General features: G+C 46.6%; 1 protein-coding gene across 1 annotated transcript in view; it reads left to right on the forward strand.

Moving 5' to 3' along the window:
• SNX9 (sorting nexin 9) overlaps positions 1-21,544 on the forward strand; it is a 94,630-nt gene that overhangs the window by 70,360 nt on the left and 2,726 nt on the right. Inside the window, exons 11-18 of the mRNA XM_029943256.1 lie at positions 165-295; positions 4,905-5,008; positions 6,536-6,639; positions 11,511-11,588; positions 15,687-15,763; positions 16,873-16,962; positions 18,992-19,106; positions 20,883-20,974. Coding sequence (XP_029799116.1) covers positions 165-295; positions 4,905-5,008; positions 6,536-6,639; positions 11,511-11,588; positions 15,687-15,763; positions 16,873-16,962; positions 18,992-19,106; positions 20,883-20,974 — 791 coding nt within the window. The remainder of the gene's footprint in view (positions 1-164; positions 296-4,904; positions 5,009-6,535; positions 6,640-11,510; positions 11,589-15,686; positions 15,764-16,872; positions 16,963-18,991; positions 19,107-20,882; positions 20,975-21,544) is intronic.

The raw sequence follows: 21,544 nt of genomic DNA on the forward strand, positions 1-21,544 counted from the left end.
TACAAGGCATCTGCTGTGTTACAGCTTGTTTTTAGGTTAGTGATAACCGACCTTGGTTTTACCTTTTACTAAATAACTTTCTACCGAGGCGACACAAATGGCTTTTCCTTTGTGGGGACTGTAACCCGCCTTAGTGATGTGCGTCTCTCCTGTCCGCCCTGCAGGTCGCTTCGAGGAAGAATTTATCAAAATGCGCATGGAGAGACTGCAGGCGTGGGTGACCAGGATGTGTCGCCACCCCGTCGTCTCGGAAAGTGAGGTTTTCCAGCAGTTTCTAAACTTCCGAGATGAAAAGGTAGGACCTTTTGTTACGACAGTCATAGATCATCTTGAGAATTGTCACATTCATACCAATTTTATGTCTGAAAGTCATAATTATGTTGACTCGCTGTTTCTCATTTCCTCCAAAGACAGTGAGGGGCAGAGACTAGATCCTAAGCACGGGAAATGAGTCCCAGTGTGCGGAGGAGCCCCTTGCCAGAACGGTTTTCCATCAGCTGGGAATGGATTGGCCCAGAGGGGGAAGGGTACAATAGGGTGAGGAATTAAAATTTTTCCTGGATGCTTTTAAAAAATAGGATAGGCCGCACGCTGCACAGGGTATCATCAGCGGGAAGTGAGGGAACAGAGTGACTGATGTCTTAAGATCACATTTCGACCTTGCAGTGTAATAACATTGTGAAACGAAAAGTAGATTCAGCATTGGACCATCCTTCTCCAAGCCACGTCATTTTTCCAGAAGGGTAGCTGCAAGTCCAGACTAAACGCTGGTCTCTCTTGTCCCTGAGGGTAGTCGTTCTGCCAGGGGCCATGCGTTCTTTGTTGAAGACATGGACGTCTCATTGTTGTCTGGTTTGGAGATAGTTTCTCTCTCCATAAGCTTTTACTCTAAATTGTACCTTTTTATTCTGTAAAGATGTTTTCTCCATATTTCTCTTACAATACGTATGACGTATCTTAGAAAACAATATAAAGAATAAAAGCATAAGCTAGCTCAAATGCCAAGAGCTGACAGGAAATATATTACAATTATAGAAAAAAAGTCATGAAATTATTTTTGTGTTTTATTAAATTAAATACTAGAATATTCTATACTTTGTTGGAACTTTCAGGCAGAGATTTACTTGCTAAACTGCTTTGTAATACTTTTCCCTTGTCTGTGTGAACACATTTATGAGAAGTGTAAATAATCAGGCTCTCTTTATGTTTAGACCTATGCGTACACTTAATATAGTATAAATATTTGGGCCTCTATTTTCAGTTACTGCTTATTTCTAGAATTGGCAGGCTCATTTGAGTCTGTGGCATGTAACCAGGCCAGGAACTGGAAAACATTGAGGGGAAGTGCTTCAGCAGGTTTTGGTCAAGAGTGTAGATCTAGCCTTGTGCCCGCTCTGGAAAAGTCTGGTTTGTCTGGTGAGAAAAGTCTGGTTTCTTCGAGGGAGTTCCATCCATCAGTTTTGTCTCTCTGGAGACACAAAAACTACATGGAGTCCCAACGTTGTCGTCTTACTGTTACCCCCAGGGCTCTAACAAAAGCCCTGATTTTCCAAGACCTGATTTAGAAAGCACTTCTAAAGGTTGTGTTTTATATAGAATATTATTATTTTAAAAAATATAAATCTGGACACTCAGGTTTTAGGGGGATTTGATTTAATAGGAAGGAGGAAGAACTTGGAGTCCAGACACCTGAGCTCTAGTCTGGGCTCTGCTGCTGGGTCCCTCTGTGGTCTTGACCTCAGCATTCAATCTCTGGGTCACAGTTTCCTCACCTGCTAAGTGATGGTATAAAACTAGATAATCACTGAAAGCTGTGATTCTTTGGCCAGAAGTAGCTCATGCAGTTGGATGGACGTAGATAATCCCAAAGGCCTAAGGCAGAATTACTAGAAATAAGTGGTTAGTAAGGTAGCTGGATGTTAGCACCTATTTGCACACCAGCAATAAACACAAGATGAGGGTCTAAAAGAAACCCCCATCATGAGAGCATCAAAAATATATCTAGGAATAAATACAAGAAAGTGTACAAAAAACTACATAAAAAACTATGACATGGAGCCTGGGTGGCTCAGTTGGTTAAGCACCCGCCTCTTGACTTTGGCTCAGGTCATAATCTCACGTGTGTGACATTGAGCCCCATGTCGGGCTCGTGGTAACAGTGCAGAGCCTGCTTGGGATTCTGTCTCGCCCTCTCTCTCTGCCCACCCCTGCTTGCGTGTACTCTCTCTTCCTCTCTCTCAAAATTAATAAACTTAAAAAAAATAAAGCTATGAGGAGTGCCTGCATGTCTCAGTTGGTTGAGTATCTGACTCCCAGTTTGGCTCAGGTCATGATCTCACAGTCAGTTAGATCAAGACTGACATCGGGCTCTGTGCTGACAGCTTGGGATTTCTCTCTCCTCTCTCTGCCCTTTCACAGTTTGTGTGCTCTCTTTCTCTCTTGCTTCTCTCTCTCTCAAAAAATAAATAAGTAAATCTCAGGAGAAAAAAGCTATGAAACATTTCTTAGAGAAGTAAAACCTAACTAAGTGTTCCATGGAATTGAGGAACAGAAAAGATGCGACATGTGGAAAATCAGAGCACTAAGAATAGCCAAAGCCTCTTGAAAAAGAATGAAGTGGAAAGAGGGCTTTATTGGGTATTAAGACTCATTATAAAGCTACAATAACTTTGAAAGCATGTATTGGCATAAGGCTAGACAAACAGGTGAGTAGGACAGAACAGAAGGGACACGATGTAAGGCAGAGATGGTGCTAAGTCCAGTGGGGACAGGACAGTCTTTCCAGTAAGTGGTGCCGGATCACTTGGGTGGCATCATTGGGGAAAAATGAATTTGGTCCCTACCTCACAATAGTCTGCTGTTGATTTTGTTAGGGTTGACACTGGTGTTGTGGTTGTTTCTAAAACACGGTCTTCTATATTAAAGTCACACAATAGCCTTCTCTATTAAAGGTATTTATAGGTGAGGGGTGCCTGGGTGGCTCAGTTGGTTAAATGTCTAACATCAGCTGAGGTCATGATCTCAAGTTTGTAGGTTCAAGTCCTGCGTCAGGCTCTGTGCTGACAGCTCAGAGCCTGGAACCTGCTTTGGATTCTGTGTCTCCCTCTCTTTCTGCCCCTTCCCAGCTCACACCCTGTCTTTCTCTTTCAAAAATAAACATTTTTGTTACAAAGGTATTTATAGGTGAAATGATCCCATGTCTGGACTTACAGTAAAATCAAGGGAAAAAAATGTAGAATGGAGGAGAATAGAAAAAACAAGATTGGGCAATGTTGACATTTGTTTTGCACCCGAGTCTGAGAGGGGGATTATTAGACTTTTTCTTGTACTCTTATATGTATTTGGAAGTTTCCATTGTATAAAGTTTTTTAAAAAGTTATTTCCAGGTGGTTTGCAAATCGAATATGGGAGTCAACACATAAAGCTTCTAGAAGGTAACATAGGGAAATATCTTCATACCCCTAGTGGACGGAGGGATTTCTGAAATATGACACAAAATGACTAATCCTACAGGAAGCAGTTGATAAATCAGCCTACATTAAAATTAAGAACAGCTGTATATCAAAAGAAGCCTTTAAAAAAGTAAAAAACAAGCTAACAATATGAACATTCAGAACCAACAGAGGGCTGCCTTTTAGAATATACGAAAACCCATACAAATCCGTAAGAAAAATAACCCACTTAATGTACTCACCAAAGACAGTGTCTCAGTCGTCAGCAAATGTATGTAATGTAATCTTATTGGTCATCAAGGAAATGCAAATCAGAAGTACAGTGAATACTCCTACACTCGAGCCAGAATGGCTGACATGAAGGACTGGCCAAAGCTAGTGTCTTAGTGAGCTCAGTCACACGCTGCTGGTGGGTGTGCAAATGGGGTGAGACCAGTTTGGAAAGCCACCCGGCATTACTTTCCAAGGTGAGTGTTTTCCGCCCACACTGCTGACCTGGCAGATGCACACACGTGTGCACCAGGAAACGTGTACGCAGCAGCCTGCTCATCCCCCAGCAGGGCCTGGGGTGGCTCCGGCAGTAGAGTGAACAAACTGGGAAGTGTCCAGACGACGGAACATTCTGCAAGGACGGAATAAATGACCCGCGGCTCTCCCAACAACATGGCTGCGGGTCTGAGCGCAGGTTGAGCCAAAGAAGCCAGACACGAAGAACACAAGGTCGGGTGGTCTTCGCCAGCTCAGGAACCCAGCCCGCCCACTGACGAGGGACTCGGGTCTGGATGGTAGAACTTGAAGGAAAACTGAGGAACTGTGAAAGAGAGGAAAGTGCTTACCTTTGTGGGGGAGGGCAGGGGTCGGGACTGGGAAGGGACGCCAGGGGCCTTCTGGAATGCCAGCTTGTTTCCCTTGGCCTTGGGGTAGGTCACACGGGTGCTCGCTTTGTGAGAATTGCACTGTGTGTTATGGCTTTGGGCACTTTTCCGTGTGTGTGTGTGTGTGTGTGTGTGTGTGTGAGTGTGTGAGTGTGTGTGTATAGATAGATATTTATAGCTCTATCGTACAAAAATACATTGTTTTTAAAAAAATAGCTCGTAATATTTTAGGAAAGCTTTAACCTTTTCAAGAAAACATTTACCCTAAAGCTTTGAGGCACTTGGTCAGGATTACAGAGTGTGTTTTGTTCACGACTACATTGCTGTGCATTGGGAAAGGACAGGGACTGAGTCCCCGCGCTCTGCAGGGACTGGGGCTCACAGGGACCGTCCTACGCATTGGCACGTGTCCGTGTACAGAGATGACATCTGAGACGTACCCACTCCCTCCACGAACAGGGCAGTCCCATGGGGGCTGGTGGCGACAGATCGCCTGTCAGTGAGCCAGTCGCCTTAGGGAGATTGGAAAGTCCAACTTGTGCTGTCCACGGCAACGTGCTAATGTTCTTATTTGCAGGAATGGAAGACGGGGAAGAGGAAGGCGGAGAAGGACGAGCTGGTGGGAGTTATGATATTTTCCACCATGGAACCGGAGGCCCCTGACTTGGACTTACTAGAAATGTAAGAGAGAGCGTCAGCCTTTCCTTCCTCCCAGAGCTGTGTCCCCCTCCTGTGCTCGGGGCTGGGAGGCCCATCACGTGTGCAGGGCAACCCTGTCTTTCTAGCCATAGCGTCGGGTTAAAGTCTGCTCCCTTTTTACCTTGAAGTCTATGATTTTCTCATGGACACGGTGGTCTCTCGCTGTCACTGATAAAGTGTGATACAACAAAGTGGCACAGAGCCAGCGCACACCCACATGATATTTGACAAGGCAGAAATCTCTGAACGTTGCCTCAAAGGAAGCAAATCCCTAACCTGCAGTTTTGTGCTATTTTTTAATCTGTTGTTTCTAATTATGTAATTTTTCTTTTAACATAGACTTGGGTGAAAATCTGTGGAATAGTTCCTTTTCTATTTGAAGATTGACTAGAAATCTTAGGGCTTTTTTTTTTTACATTTATTTTTGAGAGACAGAGACAGAGCACAACCAGGGGAGGGGCAGAAAGAGGGGGAGGGGTAGAGAGAGAATGAGACGCAGAATCTGATGCAGGCTCCAGGCTCTGAGCTGTCAGCACAGAGCCCAACGTGGGCCTCAAATCCACAAACTGAGATCATGACCTGAGCCAAAATCAGACACTTAACCAACTGAGCCACCCAGGCGCTCCTTGGGGCTTTTTATAAAAAGTTTTTTTCCCCTCTTATTATAAAATTCTTGCTTATGTGTTACCAAATGAATAGACAAGGGGAAAAAGACATCTTACAACTACCCAGAGAGAAAAATCAATGGTAATATGTTGACTTAGATCTGTGGTCTTCCAAAATCTCTGTGCATATGTATCTAAGAATAAAACTGATTAAGCAAAAAACACCTCACACTATGCATTCTGTTTTATAAGCTTTTTTTTTTTCATTTAGCATTATATTGGAATGATTTTTTTCAGATTGGCATTTTTCATGTTGTCAAAGAACCGAGTCACTGGGTGTCACCCAGTGGTTGGGTAGCAGGTTACTGTCTCCGAATCACTGACGTGCTTGTAGGAATGAATGAATGAGCTACTCGACGGTACCTCTAATGATAGAATTCCACGAAATAAGATACTCAAGAAACATGATTTCATTTTCTTGAGAAGAATTCTAGTTAAGATTCACAGGGAATTGAGGAGGGAAAGGAAGCAGAGTTAAAATTTAAATGGCAGATTTTTAAGTAACCCTATTTCTTTTTTAAGTTTATTTCTTTATTTTGAGAGCCACCAAGCAGTGCTGGTGGGGGTGGGGCAGAGAGAGAGAATCCGCAGCCTGACAGCACAGAGCCCGACGCAGGGCTCCATGTCACAAACGGTGAGATCGTGACCTGAGCCAAAATCGAGTCCGACGCTTCACTGGACTGAGCCGCCCGTCAAGCTGTCGCTGCAGAGCAAGAAAACCAGCGTCTGTGCTTATGTCGGGAGGGAGTCTCCCCTACCCGTGTTGGTTTTTCTCCTCCCACACGTCACCCTGACCATGTGGTAGCGAAGTCAAGGACGTGCCATCTTGTGTTTCGCCCCGCAGAGAACAGAAGTGCGACGCTGTCGGTAAATTCACCAAAGCCATGGACGACGGCGTGAAGGAGCTGCTGACCGTGGGCCAGGAGCACTGGAAACGGTGCACAGGACGTAAGTGCCGTCCCCGCGGCCGCTTCTGGGTTTGTGGGTGGCAGGGCAGCCCCGGCTTTGTGACCGTTCCGCCCTGGGGGGGCGTCCCCTCAAACAGAAGTGCACGTCGTGAACTGCAGTAGCGCCTTCCTGTGGCTCTCCGGTGACCCTCACTTGTCAGCCCTGGCGAGACGGCAGGAAACTGACCCCAACAAAGCCGGGCCGAGAACTCTCAGAAATACCGTGTCCCCTGAAATGTCTCCAGTTATGTGGGGTTTATAATCTGTGAATAACAGATTTCTGCGTGTTTGGAGATTGCTTGTTGTTTTTAATGTCCCGATTTTACCTTTTGATGTTTACCCATTTGGTAAGATGCTGTATATAGAACCTTCTGCAACTTACCATGGGCTTACATCCCAAAAATTCCTTAAGTTGAAAATGCATTCAGTACACTTAACCTGCCGGGCGTCCAGCTTAGCCCCGCCCCCGTCACCTGCGCAGGACCCTCCCGTCAGCTGCAAGTGGGCGCAGCCGCCTCACGCAGGGCCGATTTGTAGTGTCGAGCATCTGACACCGCGCGCTCGGTGACAGAGTGGCTGCGCGGGTGCAGAGTGCTTGTCATGGGCGAGCTGTGTGGCCCCATGGTCGCCGGCTACCCAGCATCACACACAGGGTCCTCCGACGTGTCCCCGGCCTGGGACAGGATCCAAATTGGGAATTCCAAGTACAGTTTCTGTTGAATGTGTACCACGTGGCACCATCATAAAGTCAAAAAATCGTTAAATTGGGGGCCATCTGTATGTGGCTACAGAACTAATTATTAGGAAAGAGCAGGATGCAGGGTCAGACGAGGAGGAGCAGGGTGAGGGGAGGGGCACCGCCTGCTCTTCCTCGGGCCTCCCCCAGCCCGCTCCCCACACCTTGCCTTGGTTTCTGGACTGTCATTCTGCTGAACCATGTCGTCCTGCGTCCCTGGAGCCTTGCAGCTCTCTAGAAGCAGTCAGGCCCACCTCACCCTTATTGCCGCGCGGCCCCCAGAGAGAGAGCTGATCGCTCGTGAGCGTCCCCGGACACCGAGGTGCTGTGCGTCCCTCACTAAGCTGCCCTAGTGCGGAGGCTAGGGCGGCCGCCGCGAGGCAAGTACCTCAGAGTTCTCTGGCCTTTCAGCTCCTACCCCCTGAAAGGTTACTGGTTGTATTCAGGATTTGGGGAGGGGGGTGTTTTGTTGTTTTTTGTTTTTTAATAAAAATGGCTTCTGGGCGCCTGGGTGGCTCAGTCAGTTGAGCGTCTGACTTCAGCTCAAGTCATGATCTCACAGTTTGTGAGTTCAAGCCCCATGTGGGGCTCTGTGCTGACAGGCCCGGAGACTATTCAGACTATCTCCCTCTCTTCCCCTCCCCGGCTCTCTCTCTCTCTCTCAAAAATAAATAAACATTAAAAAAAATTAAAAACAAAAATGACTTCTACTTTGAGTTATAAAAACAATACCCACTTTTAAACTATGCATAGTAAAAAGAATTTTTTTTAATTTTTTTTAATGTTTTATTTATTTTTGATACAGAGAGAGACAAAGCATGAGAGGAGGAGGGGCAGAGAGAGAAGGAGACACAGAACCGGAAGCAGGCTCCAGGTTCCAAGCTAGCGGTCAGCACAGAGCCTGACGCGGGGCTCGAACCCACAAACGTGAGATCTGACCTGAGCCGAAGCCGGAGGCTTAACCGACTGAGCCACCCAGGCGCCCCCAAAAATTTTTTAATAAGTGGTATTTTTCTTTTAAATAAGAGAATAAGAATAAAATTGGAAGCCAAAAAGTAATTTTAATGAATAAGAAACTGCATGTGGAGTAACTTGTGAATGGATTATTAAGCTAGGACAGCAGAGTTCATAGCAATGTTAGGATCTGTTAAATCCAAGCCTTACCTCAGGAGTTGGCAAACTGTGGCCTGCAGGCCAAATCTAGCCTGGGCCGATTTTTGTAAAAGTGGAACACAGCCTTGCCCGTTTATTCGCATGTTGTCTGGGGCTCCTTTCAGCTCCGGTGGCTGAGTTGAGTACTTTCAGCAGAAACCTGCGGCCCCAAGAGCCTGAAATATTTACTGTCTGCTCCTTCTTTGGAAGGAAGGCCCCGCTTATGCTGAATGGCCCCCTACCACTCACATGATACTCAACCAAACCACTTGGGTCCGTGCCCGGGGGCAGACACTGGGAGTGGTAACAGTTGCTCCTTTGTCGCGGCAGAAACCTATGCTGCTGCACCCTAACTACAGAAGTGAGCCCCACACGGCAGTGCGGACAAATGCAGCACTGGAAGACAAAGCCCACAGCAAGCCTTGGGTCACAGGGCACTAACTCAGCACAGAAGGGGGAGTGACATTCACTCAAATAGTGATTTCGTTTTGGTTTTATTTTATTTATTGTTTTCATGTTTATTTTTGAGAGAGAGAGAGACACAAGAGAGAGAGATACGGGGAGGAGCAGAGAGAGGAGACACAGAATCTGTGGCAGGCCCCAGGCTCTGAGCGGTCAGCACAGAGCCCGACTTGGGGCTCGAACTCACAAACCGTGAGATCATGACCTGAGCTAAAATCAGATGCTCAACTGACTGAGCCACCCAGGCGCCCCTACAGTGATTTCATTTTAAAATACCTTTAGCTGTAAGCTCTTATGAGGCCATAATGATAGTAAATTGTTTAAATCCATAAGTTCTTTGAAACCTATTCCCTATTTTGAATGCAAATCCTCCAATCAGAATTTTAAGGATATCACAAAAATCTGGGCTTATGATTTCTTTTGAAGAGTTAAATCCTTTATGTCTAACATCTAGTCAAGTTCAAGTTCCATATATGCCATAAGGCCAGATTTATGAAATAGGGGATATTAAGGCTGTCCTGGGAAGGGAGAATTGAAGCGCTTGATTTAGGATTTAATTTCAGCATATCTTCTTTCTTCTTTTCTCTCAAAAGAGTTTCTTAAAATTCCTAATCTGTAAAGTGAGAAATGTAGCACATGCTGTGGTGATGCACATGGCAGGGGTCCTTACCCCCGCATATAGAGGGCAAAACTGAGTTACAAAAGGTAAACAGTTTAGTAAAATTAAGCCACTATGGTTTGAATTCATGTCTCCTGATTATTGCAGCTTGTAATAATAGACCATACTTCAGATTTCTCTGGACTAGATGTTTTTAAAGAAACATTTGAATTTTTCTTCTTTAACACTGCACTGTCTTCCGATGCAAGTAAGGCTTTCTTTTGAAAAGCAGTCAGTGTGTTGAAAGGGATTATTTACAGATGCAGAGAAAGTAGCCTAAGATATGGAGACTCTGCTCTAGAAAGTTTTCCAGAGTGACAGTAGAATTCTAGAATGTTAGCACTCGAAGGACCTCAGAGATCATTTCGTTAGTCACGTTATACAGGAGAGCAAGCTGAAGTTTCCTGCCTGGTGCCGAGTCCTTCTGCCGTATTTTTCTCCACACGTTGCTGCTTTCTGTCTTTTTTTTTTCCTTGTAAATAATCATTCATGCATACGTAATAGTGGGAGAAAGCAATGCCAAACCCACCATGTATTAGCCACGTGACGCTGGGCGCGTCCATTCACTTTATCAGAGCCTTATTTTTCTAACCCACGAAACCACAATATGGTGTGTCTACACTGGTAGAGGGGTGGTGGTGGTAATTGGATGGTGTGCGTGAGCGTCCTCTGTCAGCCAGACAGCTTCTGAACAAGCTCCCGGCCGCACAGAGGATGTGGGCAGCAGCAGGGGTCCTTAATAATAACGGCGTCCAGGGGCTCCTGGGTGGCTCAGTCGGCTGAGCCTCCGACTTCGGCTTAGGTCGGATCTCATGTTCGTGGGTTCAAGCCCCACGTCAGGCTCTGTGCTGACAGCTCGGAGCCTGGAGCCTGCTTCTGGTTCTGTGTCTCCTTCTCTCTCTGCCCCTCCCCCTCTCATGCTCTGTCTCTCTTTGTATCAAAAATAAATAAAACATTAAAAAAATAAAAAAATAATAATAACGGTGTCCAGAGTGGGGAAAGAAGATGTGGCGTGTATGTACAGTGGAGTATTACTCGGCAATCAAAAAGAATGAAATCCAGCCATTTGCAGCTACGTGGATGGAACTGGAGAGCATTATGCTAAGTATAATTAGTCAGAGAAAGACAAATATCATATGACTTTACTCATATTAGGAATTTAAGACAGAACAGATGAACATAAGGAAAGGGAAGCAAAAATAATGTAAAAACAGGGAGGAAGACAAAACATGAGAGACTCTTAAATATGGAGAACAAACAGAGGGTTACTGGAGGGGTTGGGGGAGGGGGGAGGGGCTAAATGGGAAAGGGGCATTAAGGAACCCACTCCTGAAATCATTCCTGCACTATATGCTAACTAACTTGGATGTAAATTAAAAAGATAAATTAAAAAAAAATAGCATCTGCCATTTACTGAACAATCCATTAACAACACATTTTATTCTTAAAAAATCATTTGTTTAAAACAAAAATTTCATTAAAGAATATAAACTATAGGGGCCCCTGGGTGGTTCAGTCACTTGAGTGTCCAACTTCGGCTCAGGTCATGATCTCACAGTTCATGGGTTCAAGCCCTGCGTCAGGCTGACAGCTAGCTGACAGCCAGCTCAGAGCCTGGAGCCTGCTTCCAATTCTATGTGTCCCTCTCTCTCTGCCCCTCCCCTGCTCATGATCTGTCTCTCTCTGCCTCTCAAAAATGAAATAAATGTTAAAAAATATATATATATATATATATATAGACTAGAATATTTTGAATCATTTCAGATTTCTTTTATGATAAAAGTAATCACCTTTAGAGAATAGTCGAAAGCCATCTCATTTTGCTCAGGGGACTGCTTAACCGTGAACTCCTCTTCTCTTTCAGCCTTACCCAAGGAGTATCAGAAGATAGGAAAGGCCCTGCAGAGCTTAGCCACAGTGTTTAGTTCTAGCGGTTATCAAGGTACGTCTGTGTCTGTCTGTCTCGGGGCCGTTAGTATCTTGCGCAGACCAGCCACCTGCTTCAGGCAAACAGGGACTCCGCGGTGAAGGGCCCTTGTCACTGACACTTGAATGGGCTGGGCTCCTCCACGCAGGATTCCTGCAGCCTCACTTCGTCACGTGGAGGATTGTCACACTTATATTTTCTTGCTGGCCTCCTTCGCCTTCCTTGGAGCTCAGCCGTGGCTCTTGAGCTGGGACGGGCAACTGTGCTCTGTCAGCCTCCGCCCTGGCTCTCCTCTGCCTTCCAGACTCAGAAGTCCGGTCTTCCTGCTACAGAGACTGGGAGTCATCAGGGCAGTTTGGAGGGAAACTGTGACTAAGTAACAAATTCATGTTGCCCTATGTCTCCGCAACTTCTAATTATTTCCAGCTTGGCTCACATTGTAGATCTCGCCTGTGGTATTTCAAATTCGTTCTGTGTTTACATTGACCACACTTGTAAGAACAAGCTGGCTGTTTCCCTTTATGTTTTGGTTTGATTTTGCTTAGTTTGCCCTGTGGAGCAGGTAGGAAGTCCAAATACTTATCAGGTGAGTGGCATTTCTTAAATTTGAGTGTGTCCCATCACTTACAGACATGATAGAATCGGTACTTTGGCCGCGATCTATATCCCGATGCCTAGGGAGTTAGGTCTTTAGATGTCAGTATCCGAGTATTTTCCGGAACGAGAAATTAGTCTCACCAAAATGTAAGATTGGGGGCTGCCGTGTATGAATATTGCTTTTTGGCCTGGCTGAATTGTGTCTTATAATCCCAGCTTTCAGACTGATGGGAGCGTTGAAGAGGAGTAATCTGGCCCCTCATTTTCAGGATGAGGGACCAGGGCCTGGAAAGAGAAGCCTCTGGCCACGGACCACAGGGGCGATGCAGGGGCCAAGTGGAGGACCACGTCCGCTGTGTGGCTGCTGGCCGGACTTAGAGCGCTCGCCTCTTTGCGGTTCTGTAGCACCTTGCAGGATGAGAGCTTTGGTTCTGAACATGCCGGAGCCCGATAAGTGTGCTCACATGTCAGAGCTCCCCCGAACCTGCGCCATCCTTAAGCCCCACCTGAGACCTGGGTGTCTTCCGGCCCCGCCCGCCCCCCCTCCATCACCTGTTAGTGCACAAAACCTGTTCCCTGTGGGGGAACTGCCCTGCATTTGGGGCTCCCCGGGCTCCAGGCCCTCACAGCCCACATGCAGTCCCTCCCGACCCTGTGGCTGTGGAAGGCTCCTTGTCCGCCACAGTGCCAGGCTCAGCCCTTTCTGGTTTTTCATCTGGATTTCCTCCTTCCTGCAGTGCTTCAGTGACTCGAGGGGACGGTGTGACTTGAGTTTATGTGGTGGTGTTCCATTGAGAGCGCAGGCTTACATGTGTCCCCGTCCAAACTAGAATGGAACTGCCCCAGGAGTAGATTTTTAAGCCCAACAGTGATCCTTCCAGTAGCTTCCAAGTTTATATAACACGTGGACCCACGTTTGAGGTCTTCTGTCCCTTGAAGTTACATATAAAACTTAAAGGTCACTCAGCGCTAGATCACAGGATTTGTAGACAGCAGCTCACTGGTCCTCCTGGTCGATGCCGGGAGAGACAAATCGCTCACTCTGCACTCGATGTGACACTTACAGAGGCCGCAGATACTTTAGCCAAAAGTCTTGAAAAGGGGGAAACAAGACAGTTGGGAAGTGGTTGCTAAAGATCTTCTTTAGCAACTTTATAAAATCTTTCCGTGTATTTCTCGTTCTGTGCATTTGAGTTGGGCCTGAGTGCTTTCAAAATGACTGGCTTCTCTCCAGGGTTTTATGTCTTCTGTAATTTTGGCCTGAAGCGACCTGGAAGAAAGGAGGGATAGAGAGGGCTGCAGGGGGGCAGTAGAGGGAAGCCGCGACAGTATGGGGACATCCTGGAGGGGAGGAGCCAGTAAGAGATGACCCTTCGGATGCTGTGCCTTCTCCATGGTGCCCACCTGTGTGTTCCCCTCCGAACCGCAGACTGCGCTTGGAGAAACACTGCGTTCTTCATGTTTCCTTGTGCTCAAAACTGTCCTCAGCGCGTGATCAAACATCCATGTTGCAAATGACACTTTGTCAAGTATTAAAAGTACCCCGTGTAACATGCTTTGTGTTGAATATCATCAACTTACTGGAGATCTTGTTTTTAAAGAACTTTTCAAGACTGGCTTTTCACCTCTCAAGGCAAGTGAAGGTCAGCAGCGTTGAGCACTGCGTCTTGTTACGTGTCCCTTTGCTCACATGTGCTGGCGTCTTGGGGACAGTGCCGCCCTCTTTGGTCTTGTAGTACTTCCCGTGACTCCACTTCTGAGAATACCTCGGATTACGTTAAATACAACCTTCCACGCCCCCTTTCTGAGCACCTGAACCAATACTGGAACAGCACGGAGACCATTAGTACGGCCTTTTCACAAACGCGCAATCTAATGGATTATTGTGGAAAATAACCGATGAAGATATTTAAATGGTTATCTTTGGGGGAGAAGAGGAATGGGTATAGAAGCCAGACCTCAGGTTTTGTAGATTTTACTTTGGAATGATGTGACTGTTTCACATTTATTTTACATTTATTATTAGAAAACAAATTTAAGTGGAAATGTAAAAAGAAAAAAAAAAACCCCTAACAAGCAAAAGCAGAATGAGTCACTGGATACACCAAGAAAGAGAGAGGCATAGCCACGTAGAGAACTCCTTCAGATCACCTTCAAACAACGTGTTTTGATTATACGTCCCCAGTAGAAGGTGTCTTCAAGCCAAAAAGACTTCAAAAATCTTGTTTTCAGTAATCATATAGTTAGCATAAAATGTTGGTATTGTTATTCTAAAGCTTCTAAAACTATTTTATAGCATGTAAGGGAAAGCGAATGTGTAATTCTTTTACTGTTGTTAGGAACCAAGCTTTAAAAGAGATAAACATAAAAATCAAAAGTTTTAAAACACATTATGAAACATCCTGTAGTCCTAGATTTGAATTGGAAATGTCAGCATGAGCTCATTAGGGTTTCCCCTCTTTTTAAAAAAAATACAGTTTGCCTCACTCTGCACTTAGAAAAGGCCCCAAAATGTCCAATCCAGGAGTGAGAAGCGCCTCGAGCGCCCCCCACAGGGGATTTCTAAGCGCTGCGCTCCGCCCAAGAAAACCAGAGCTCCCGGCTCTCGGGGTGCGTTTTGAAGAGCCTGTAAAGAGAACATTTGAGCAATAGTGAAAATAACACCTGTGAAGGGAAGCTTATCGAGTACGTTTAAATCCAGATTTGAGGGCTACCTTTTTAAAAAGTTAATCTCCGTTACCTTTGGGGGAATGGTTAGAGAATCAATTCATTATTTATTGGGAAAATGGTAAAGAGAAAGAAGCATTTCATGTGCTTTTTCTCTTCCCGAACCTCAGGGTAGGCAGACGGCTGGTAAAGGAAGGTTCCTCTTTGTAGACATGCCTCAGATCGAGAAAGAGTAATAGAAGCGGAAGAGCAAGAGTTTACAAACCTTTCCTCAAATAAAAGATGGAGACGATTCAGGGAACCGAGGGCTGCGTCGTCACCACAGAGATAGCAGAGCCCGACTGAAGGTACCAGGACAAGTACCTGGCTTCCTCAACACCTCAAAAAGAAATTTGCGAGAAAAAAGGGAGGGAGGAGATAGAACCTACAGATTGAAGAGGCACTCAGGCTCTCTGCACAGGGATGTTCTTTGCATCCTGAAAGCAGCCATCTTGATTTCAGACCACAGGGAGCCGCACGCTGCCTGGATAACTTATGTCAGGAACAGTTGTCTTTTCTAGAGTGTGATGTTGGTGTTGTCCTTGCTTTGTGAAGAGTCCTTACCTTTTAGGCAGAAATTATGAGCAAACTGTTACATGGCCAGCGAAAGAGGGAGGTAAGGAGTGGGTGGTGCAGGTGAAAAAGCCTGGCCATGAGCTATATTTGGGAAGCCAGATGATGGGCAGATGGGACTCATTACACTACCCTCTAGTTTTGAAAGGTGTAGAGTTTTCTAGAATAAAATTTTAAAATAAAATAAATGAAGACAGAATAACTTTTGACCACTGATGTCGCTGTATTGATTTCCAGGCGAAACGGATCTCAATGCTGCCATAACAGAGGCAGGAAAGACTTACGAAGAAATTGCCGGTCTGGTGGCAGAACAGGTACCCACTTCGACTCGCGACCCCAGTGCAAAGCTCTCGTGCTGTCGAATGCACATCTTTAATTTAACCTGTTTTAAAACAAACTTGGCAAATAGATATCCTCGTCTTTTCTATCCCTGTGTATCTTTGTTAATTGTATTTGCTAATAGTTTTTCTCTGGTTAAGCGAAAGTGCTGGACGAGTGTGTCTTCAGGAAATCTAAAGGAATACTTCCCGGTGTCGATGGCTCGGATCCATCCTCAGCCATCAGGGGTGGGGACGTTGTAGCAGGAGCCCTGCTCAAGTCACCGTTCGGACCCTGAGCCTGGCTGAGCCTTGCTTCTCTCAGCTGGCAAATGGGCAGCGGAGAGCCTGCCTCAGAAGGACCTCGCATTCGGCAGCTCTCCAAGAGAGGACACCTGCTGTGGCCGCTGGGAAGTGGGGGGTCTCTGTTACAGCCACGTGGCTTTTACTGGGGTCTTCAGTGGCCCAACTCCAGTTCTGTTTTACAGACAACAGATCATAAGTTCCCTTACAGGGAATAACCTTGTATGTTGTTTCAAGTCCCTAAATTAAAAAAAAAGTTTTTAGATGAGCTCTTGAAATATACCCTTGTGCCCACACATGCATGTTAGCCAATGGCTACTGCTGCTTATAGCAAAAGATTAATTTTTAGAACTGCATAACATAACTTAAAAATTATAATTCAAAACCATTGTAAAATTTTAGGTTGCCACTTAAGGTGATTGCCAGATCTTTCATTGTATTTTACGTTCTCTACTAAGATGGAGACATGAAATCATTACATCGGATTTGCTCGTATATAAGCAGACAGTATTCTGCCTGCTCCCCCCGCACCGTGTTATATTTTGAGCCACCTCCAAACAGCTGATTTTGCCAACCAGCCTAGAAATTACCTGATGTTCTGTCAGCTTCCCTTCAATCTGTGATCGAGAGTGGTAAAGCCGTGGGGGTTGCTTTCTTGCAGGAAAACTAGGCTGAACGCGTAGCCCTTGACATGTAACTGGTACCTGGGGGCTTGGCTGATCGGGTCCTCGGTGCAACCGTTTTCTTGTCCTCCGTTGCCTGCGTTTCTCTGCCAGTAGTAACCGGCCTGTGTCTCGTTACAGCCCAAGAAAGATCTCCATTTCCTCATGGAATGTAATCACGAATATAAAGGTTTCCTTGGCTGCTTCCCTGATATTATTGGCGCTCACAAGGTAACTTGATCACAGAAGATGACACGGGTAAATCCGGCCGCCACTCACGGCCACCTGCGCGGTCCCCGTCCGTCAGCCCAGCCCTGAGTCAGGAGGTGCTCTCCGAAATCACCCAGAAACTGCTCGGTCTATTTAAATAGTGAGGTCCCGTAACACGTTTGGATTATGGGGAGTTTCTAGTTTCTTTGATTCCAAAAAAATAATTTTGAGGAAACAAAAATATGGAAAATATTCCTTTATACTTGGGTCAAGTATCGAATAAAATAGTCCTGCTGTTTGAAATTGAAGACAATATTAGGAATACTCCTTTCCCTTCGTGAGAGCCCATAAGCAGCCTAGGCAGGTCCTCAAAAAACCATTGCTGTTGAGATATGAAATAAGGTGCTCTGCCCCTGGGCCAGGTGAACAGCTTCCTAATCAAAACTTACGTGGTCAGCATCAATTTTATATTTTTAGAGTAACAAGGAAACTATATAGTTACCCTCATAAAGGTATTTTTAAACTGTAACTTAGAAGTGTTTTAGGGTGTCCTCACATTTTGATTCTGGTTAATTTTTCTGTTTCAGATTCTGTGTTATTTCAGAATGTAGGGGTATTTTACCCACTATCGTACTTACTCTAGCACATTGTGATGTGCTTGGATTTATTAGGAAAGTCTCCATAAAGGGCTGGTTCTTGACCCTGACAGTCCTGGCACCTGGCCGCATAACGGAAGGGGGGGGGCAGGGCATAGGTAACCAGGCAGCGGTGTGCAGCTTCAGATCGTGTAATACGAAACTCAGAACATTCTCTTTACGATCCGTCCGTCGCTGGACACTTGGGTGTCTCCGCATCTTGACTGCTGTGGGTGACCCTGCAGCGATCCTGACGGGGCAGTTCTCTCTCTGAGACTGTGGTTTCATTTTCTTCAGATGTGTACCCGGAAGTAGAATTGCTGGGAGAGTAGACCTTAAAAATGCTCATCATGGGGCACCTGGGTGGCTCAGTCGGTTGAGCTTCCGACTTCAGCTCAGGTCATGATCTCGCGGTTCGTGGGTTCAAGCCCCGCGTCAGGCTCTGTGCTGACCGCAGGCTCAGAGCCTGGAGCCTGCTTCCAGTTCTGTGTCTCCTTCTCTCTCTGCCCCTCCCTTCTTCACGCTCTCTCTGTCTCTCAAAAATAAATAAAATGTAAAAAAAAAATGCTCATCAAAGGAAAAAAAAAACAAAAAAGCTTGTAACCACATGAGGTGATGGACATTAACACCACTTGCTGTGGTGATGGTTTTGCAGCGTGTACCTACGTCAGCTCCTACAGTGTCGTGTGTCAGTCATAAATACAGATTATAAATAAAACTGAGGGGAAATTAAATAAAATAAGAATCTCAGTTAAAAAAACAACAACCCAGTTCAGAAGGGTTAGCCTCTTGTAGGGATTGGTGCCAGCACTTCAGTTTTGGGCACGGAGCCTGATACAAGCATGAGTGTAAAGGTTTTCCTTCCAGACAGTTCCAATGAGCTCTCTGATGATCCTGGAGTGGAAACATTTGGCAGCTTTTAAGCCACCTCCGAGTATTAATCCGAAGTCGGTGCGGTGCTCCCCTCAGAAACCCGAGTAAAGCTGACTACCGGCCGCTCCAGGACCGTGGACGGCGCACCCCCGACAGACAGGGAGAGGCCCGGGCGCAGGTGCCCGTCCGTCCCTAGCCAGACGACTTTCCAAAGTACTAAAGCCTCTTTCCCTCTTCTGCACCACTCCTGGCCTGGGCCTGGCTCGCGGGTACTACAGAAGCAGAGTGCTGTTTGGTTTCCTATTCTGGTGTAGCGTTAACCCCATTTTAGCTTAGTTCTGTTTCTCAAGAATATCAACTTTTTGCTTCCAGTCGACTTACAGGAAGTTACATTTAGGTGCTTTCCCGTGCTCTTATTTTGTGGGGACTTTTTTTTTTCAGTAGCCAGTCAGGTAGAATATGTTGGCACTGTTATATTTTAGATTAATGATTAATCTTTTTAGCTCTGTTTTATTAATACTCTTGGCTTTTGCATTTCACAGGCAGCGATAGAAAAAGTGAAGGAAAGTGATAAACTGGTGGCAACTAGTAAAATCACCCCACAGGACAAACAGAACATGGTGAAGCGAGTCGGTACCATGTCGTACGCGTTGCAAGGTAAGGACAGAGGTTCACGCATAGCTAGTGGACATTTACCCCGGCCCCCAGCAGATCTGCCGTTCTTGCTGGAGAGAACCCCAGTGTGAACCACAGCTAGGTAGCTAAGAACTGATTTAAAGTATCCTCGTAAGCCTGTTGTTTGCAGGATCCCTGCAATGAATTCTGTTGCACACTTCCCTGACATCACTACGGACCGCAGCCTGATCGAACCTGTACGTTTTTATTCTCTCTCAGAGACAGTGAAAGCTACCTTGATAACCCTTAACTTAGCTCCTTTCATAACAGCGCGTGAGATTTTCAAGTTCAGCTTTTCTCACTTTGTAACCTCTGACCCCCCAGGACCATAGAACGTACAGGGAGTGTGGACATAGATTTTTCAGCAAAGTTTGACTGTCCGTAAAAGGAAGATACTAATTTTTGTAGTTTTGAGTGCTTTCCAGCAGACAGAAGCGATGAATGGATTTTCCTGTTCGGGTGGATGTGTAGCACAGGCATGAGCAGAGGAGGCAGAGGGAGGGATGTTCTGGTTTGAACAAAAGCACACGAAACGATGGGACAGATTCTCTCGTTGGCCTTCGGGAACGAACTGTACTTACAGGCCGTTGGGGCTCTGTTGGTGAATGCGGGGGGCCTGGAGAACCTAGACTTACGTGAGCATCAAGAGGCCATTAAAGGTTTGATGTTGGGGGCGGGGGGCGGGGTGCACGGCCCAGGGAGAGGGTGGGAGACACCGGAGACGTTAGGGAGCCCACAGAGAAGACCACTGCTTATGCCGTCTGAGAGTTTGAGGGGCCGAAGGAGATGTGCTCGGAGAAGAGGACTTTTCCAGGGAACAGCCTCGGGACTAGGGAGCCAGCAGGACAAAGAGAAGAATGTCCCACAGATTCCCAGAAACTGAGGCGCCTGGAGGCAGAAATGGGAAAACCTCAGTGGAGATTTGGCTTTTGAAGGGTTTGCCGTGGAGAAGTTGGTTTTGAACTTGTGTTTGAAGGTATCCAAATAGATAAATGAGAAGCTTCGTGTAACTTCGGCTAATATAAAACTCAGAACAATTCCCTTTTTATAGGAACTGACGCTAGCAGCTGGCTTTCCAGGCACGGAGACCAAGGGGAAATGCGGGGGGAGGTGTGAGGAGTCCCCTCCAGGGTTGGTGATGGGTGGCGCTGGCGCTGGGAGACAGATTCCAGCAAGGGAGTCATTTGCGAGTTGATACATTCAGCGAAGGTAAAGGGGCGTCAGATCCTCTCGCCTGGTAGGACGCTGAGCTCTGACAGGCCTGCCGCTCCGGGCAGCGAAGCCCTGTTACAGCAGAGGGTCTTCCCTGGGGCTCCTCCCTCTGCACAGCCGTCAGGGCACCCCAAGAAGCCTGCCCAGGCAGTGGCCGCCTGAGAGGGAGCAGGGCAGGACCCACGAAGTGCCTTGCTGGGTCCCCCAGAACACGGATGCTCCGAATCGCATCGCTGTCTGCGGAGAGCAGCCACCAGGCCAGCCTCCTGCTCGGTCGCTGCTGTCGGGACAGCAGGCGGACGTGCGTGGCCGTATTGGGCTTCCTGGTATCTGACGTGCGAATCCACAGAGCCGTCCCTCTTCATCAACATCGTTAACCCACTAACCATTCAGACTGTTTTTCTAGCCTCTTTGTAAAGTGATTTGTCAAGAACTGCCCCTGCCCGGAAGCCGAGCAGATTAAATCTGCTCAGAACCGAGCAGAGAAGCCGGGTGGTGTCTGCTGAAGCTCAGGGGTACTGATCGATGTCTTGGTTTTGGTTGTAGCTGAGATGAATCACTTCCATAGCAACCGGATCTATGACTACAACAGCGTCATCCGCTTGTACCTGGAGCAGCAAGTGCAGTTCTACGAAACGGTGAGTCGGCCGCCGGCCCCAGGCCCTTTGCACACACACAGAGGAGGCTTCATGGCCACTTAACTTTGACCCTACAGAGTTCATCCGTTTATATTTTTTAATCCTAACTAATCAACCAAAGGAAGTTAATTATTGAGTAGGGGTGGTTTTTTTTAATCCCCTTTAATTTTATCTGCCTTTTCCTTCTTGAATGATATTGCATTAGAAAAGTTTCCCTTCAGGAAGAAGGGGTACCGGAAGCTGGCCGTGAGGCCCCTCCAGGTCCTTTCTGGGGAGGTTCCCCACCCGCAGCCTCTCTGTGCCTCGGGAACAGGGAATGAGAAGCGGGCCCCTGCCTTCGCAGGCTCTCAGCCGGGCACGGAGCCTGGCAGCACAGGAGGCCCGTGAGAATGCGGCCTCGGTGGGCCCCAAAGGGCCTTCAGAAAGAAAATGAGAGGGAGAGAGAAGCCCCAAATATTCTCATTCAGGAAGCCGGGCCAGAGGGTAAACTTCTGTGCTCCGCGTGGTAGTTTTGTTGTTGGCCAGAGTGTACAGGAAGCAGGAATCTAGCGTGTGAGGGAAAACTCGACG

Source organism: Suricata suricatta, chromosome 7, assembly GCF_006229205.1.
Source record: "Suricata suricatta isolate VVHF042 chromosome 7, meerkat_22Aug2017_6uvM2_HiC, whole genome shotgun sequence".
NCBI classification, from domain to species: domain Eukaryota; kingdom Metazoa; phylum Chordata; class Mammalia; order Carnivora; family Herpestidae; genus Suricata; species Suricata suricatta.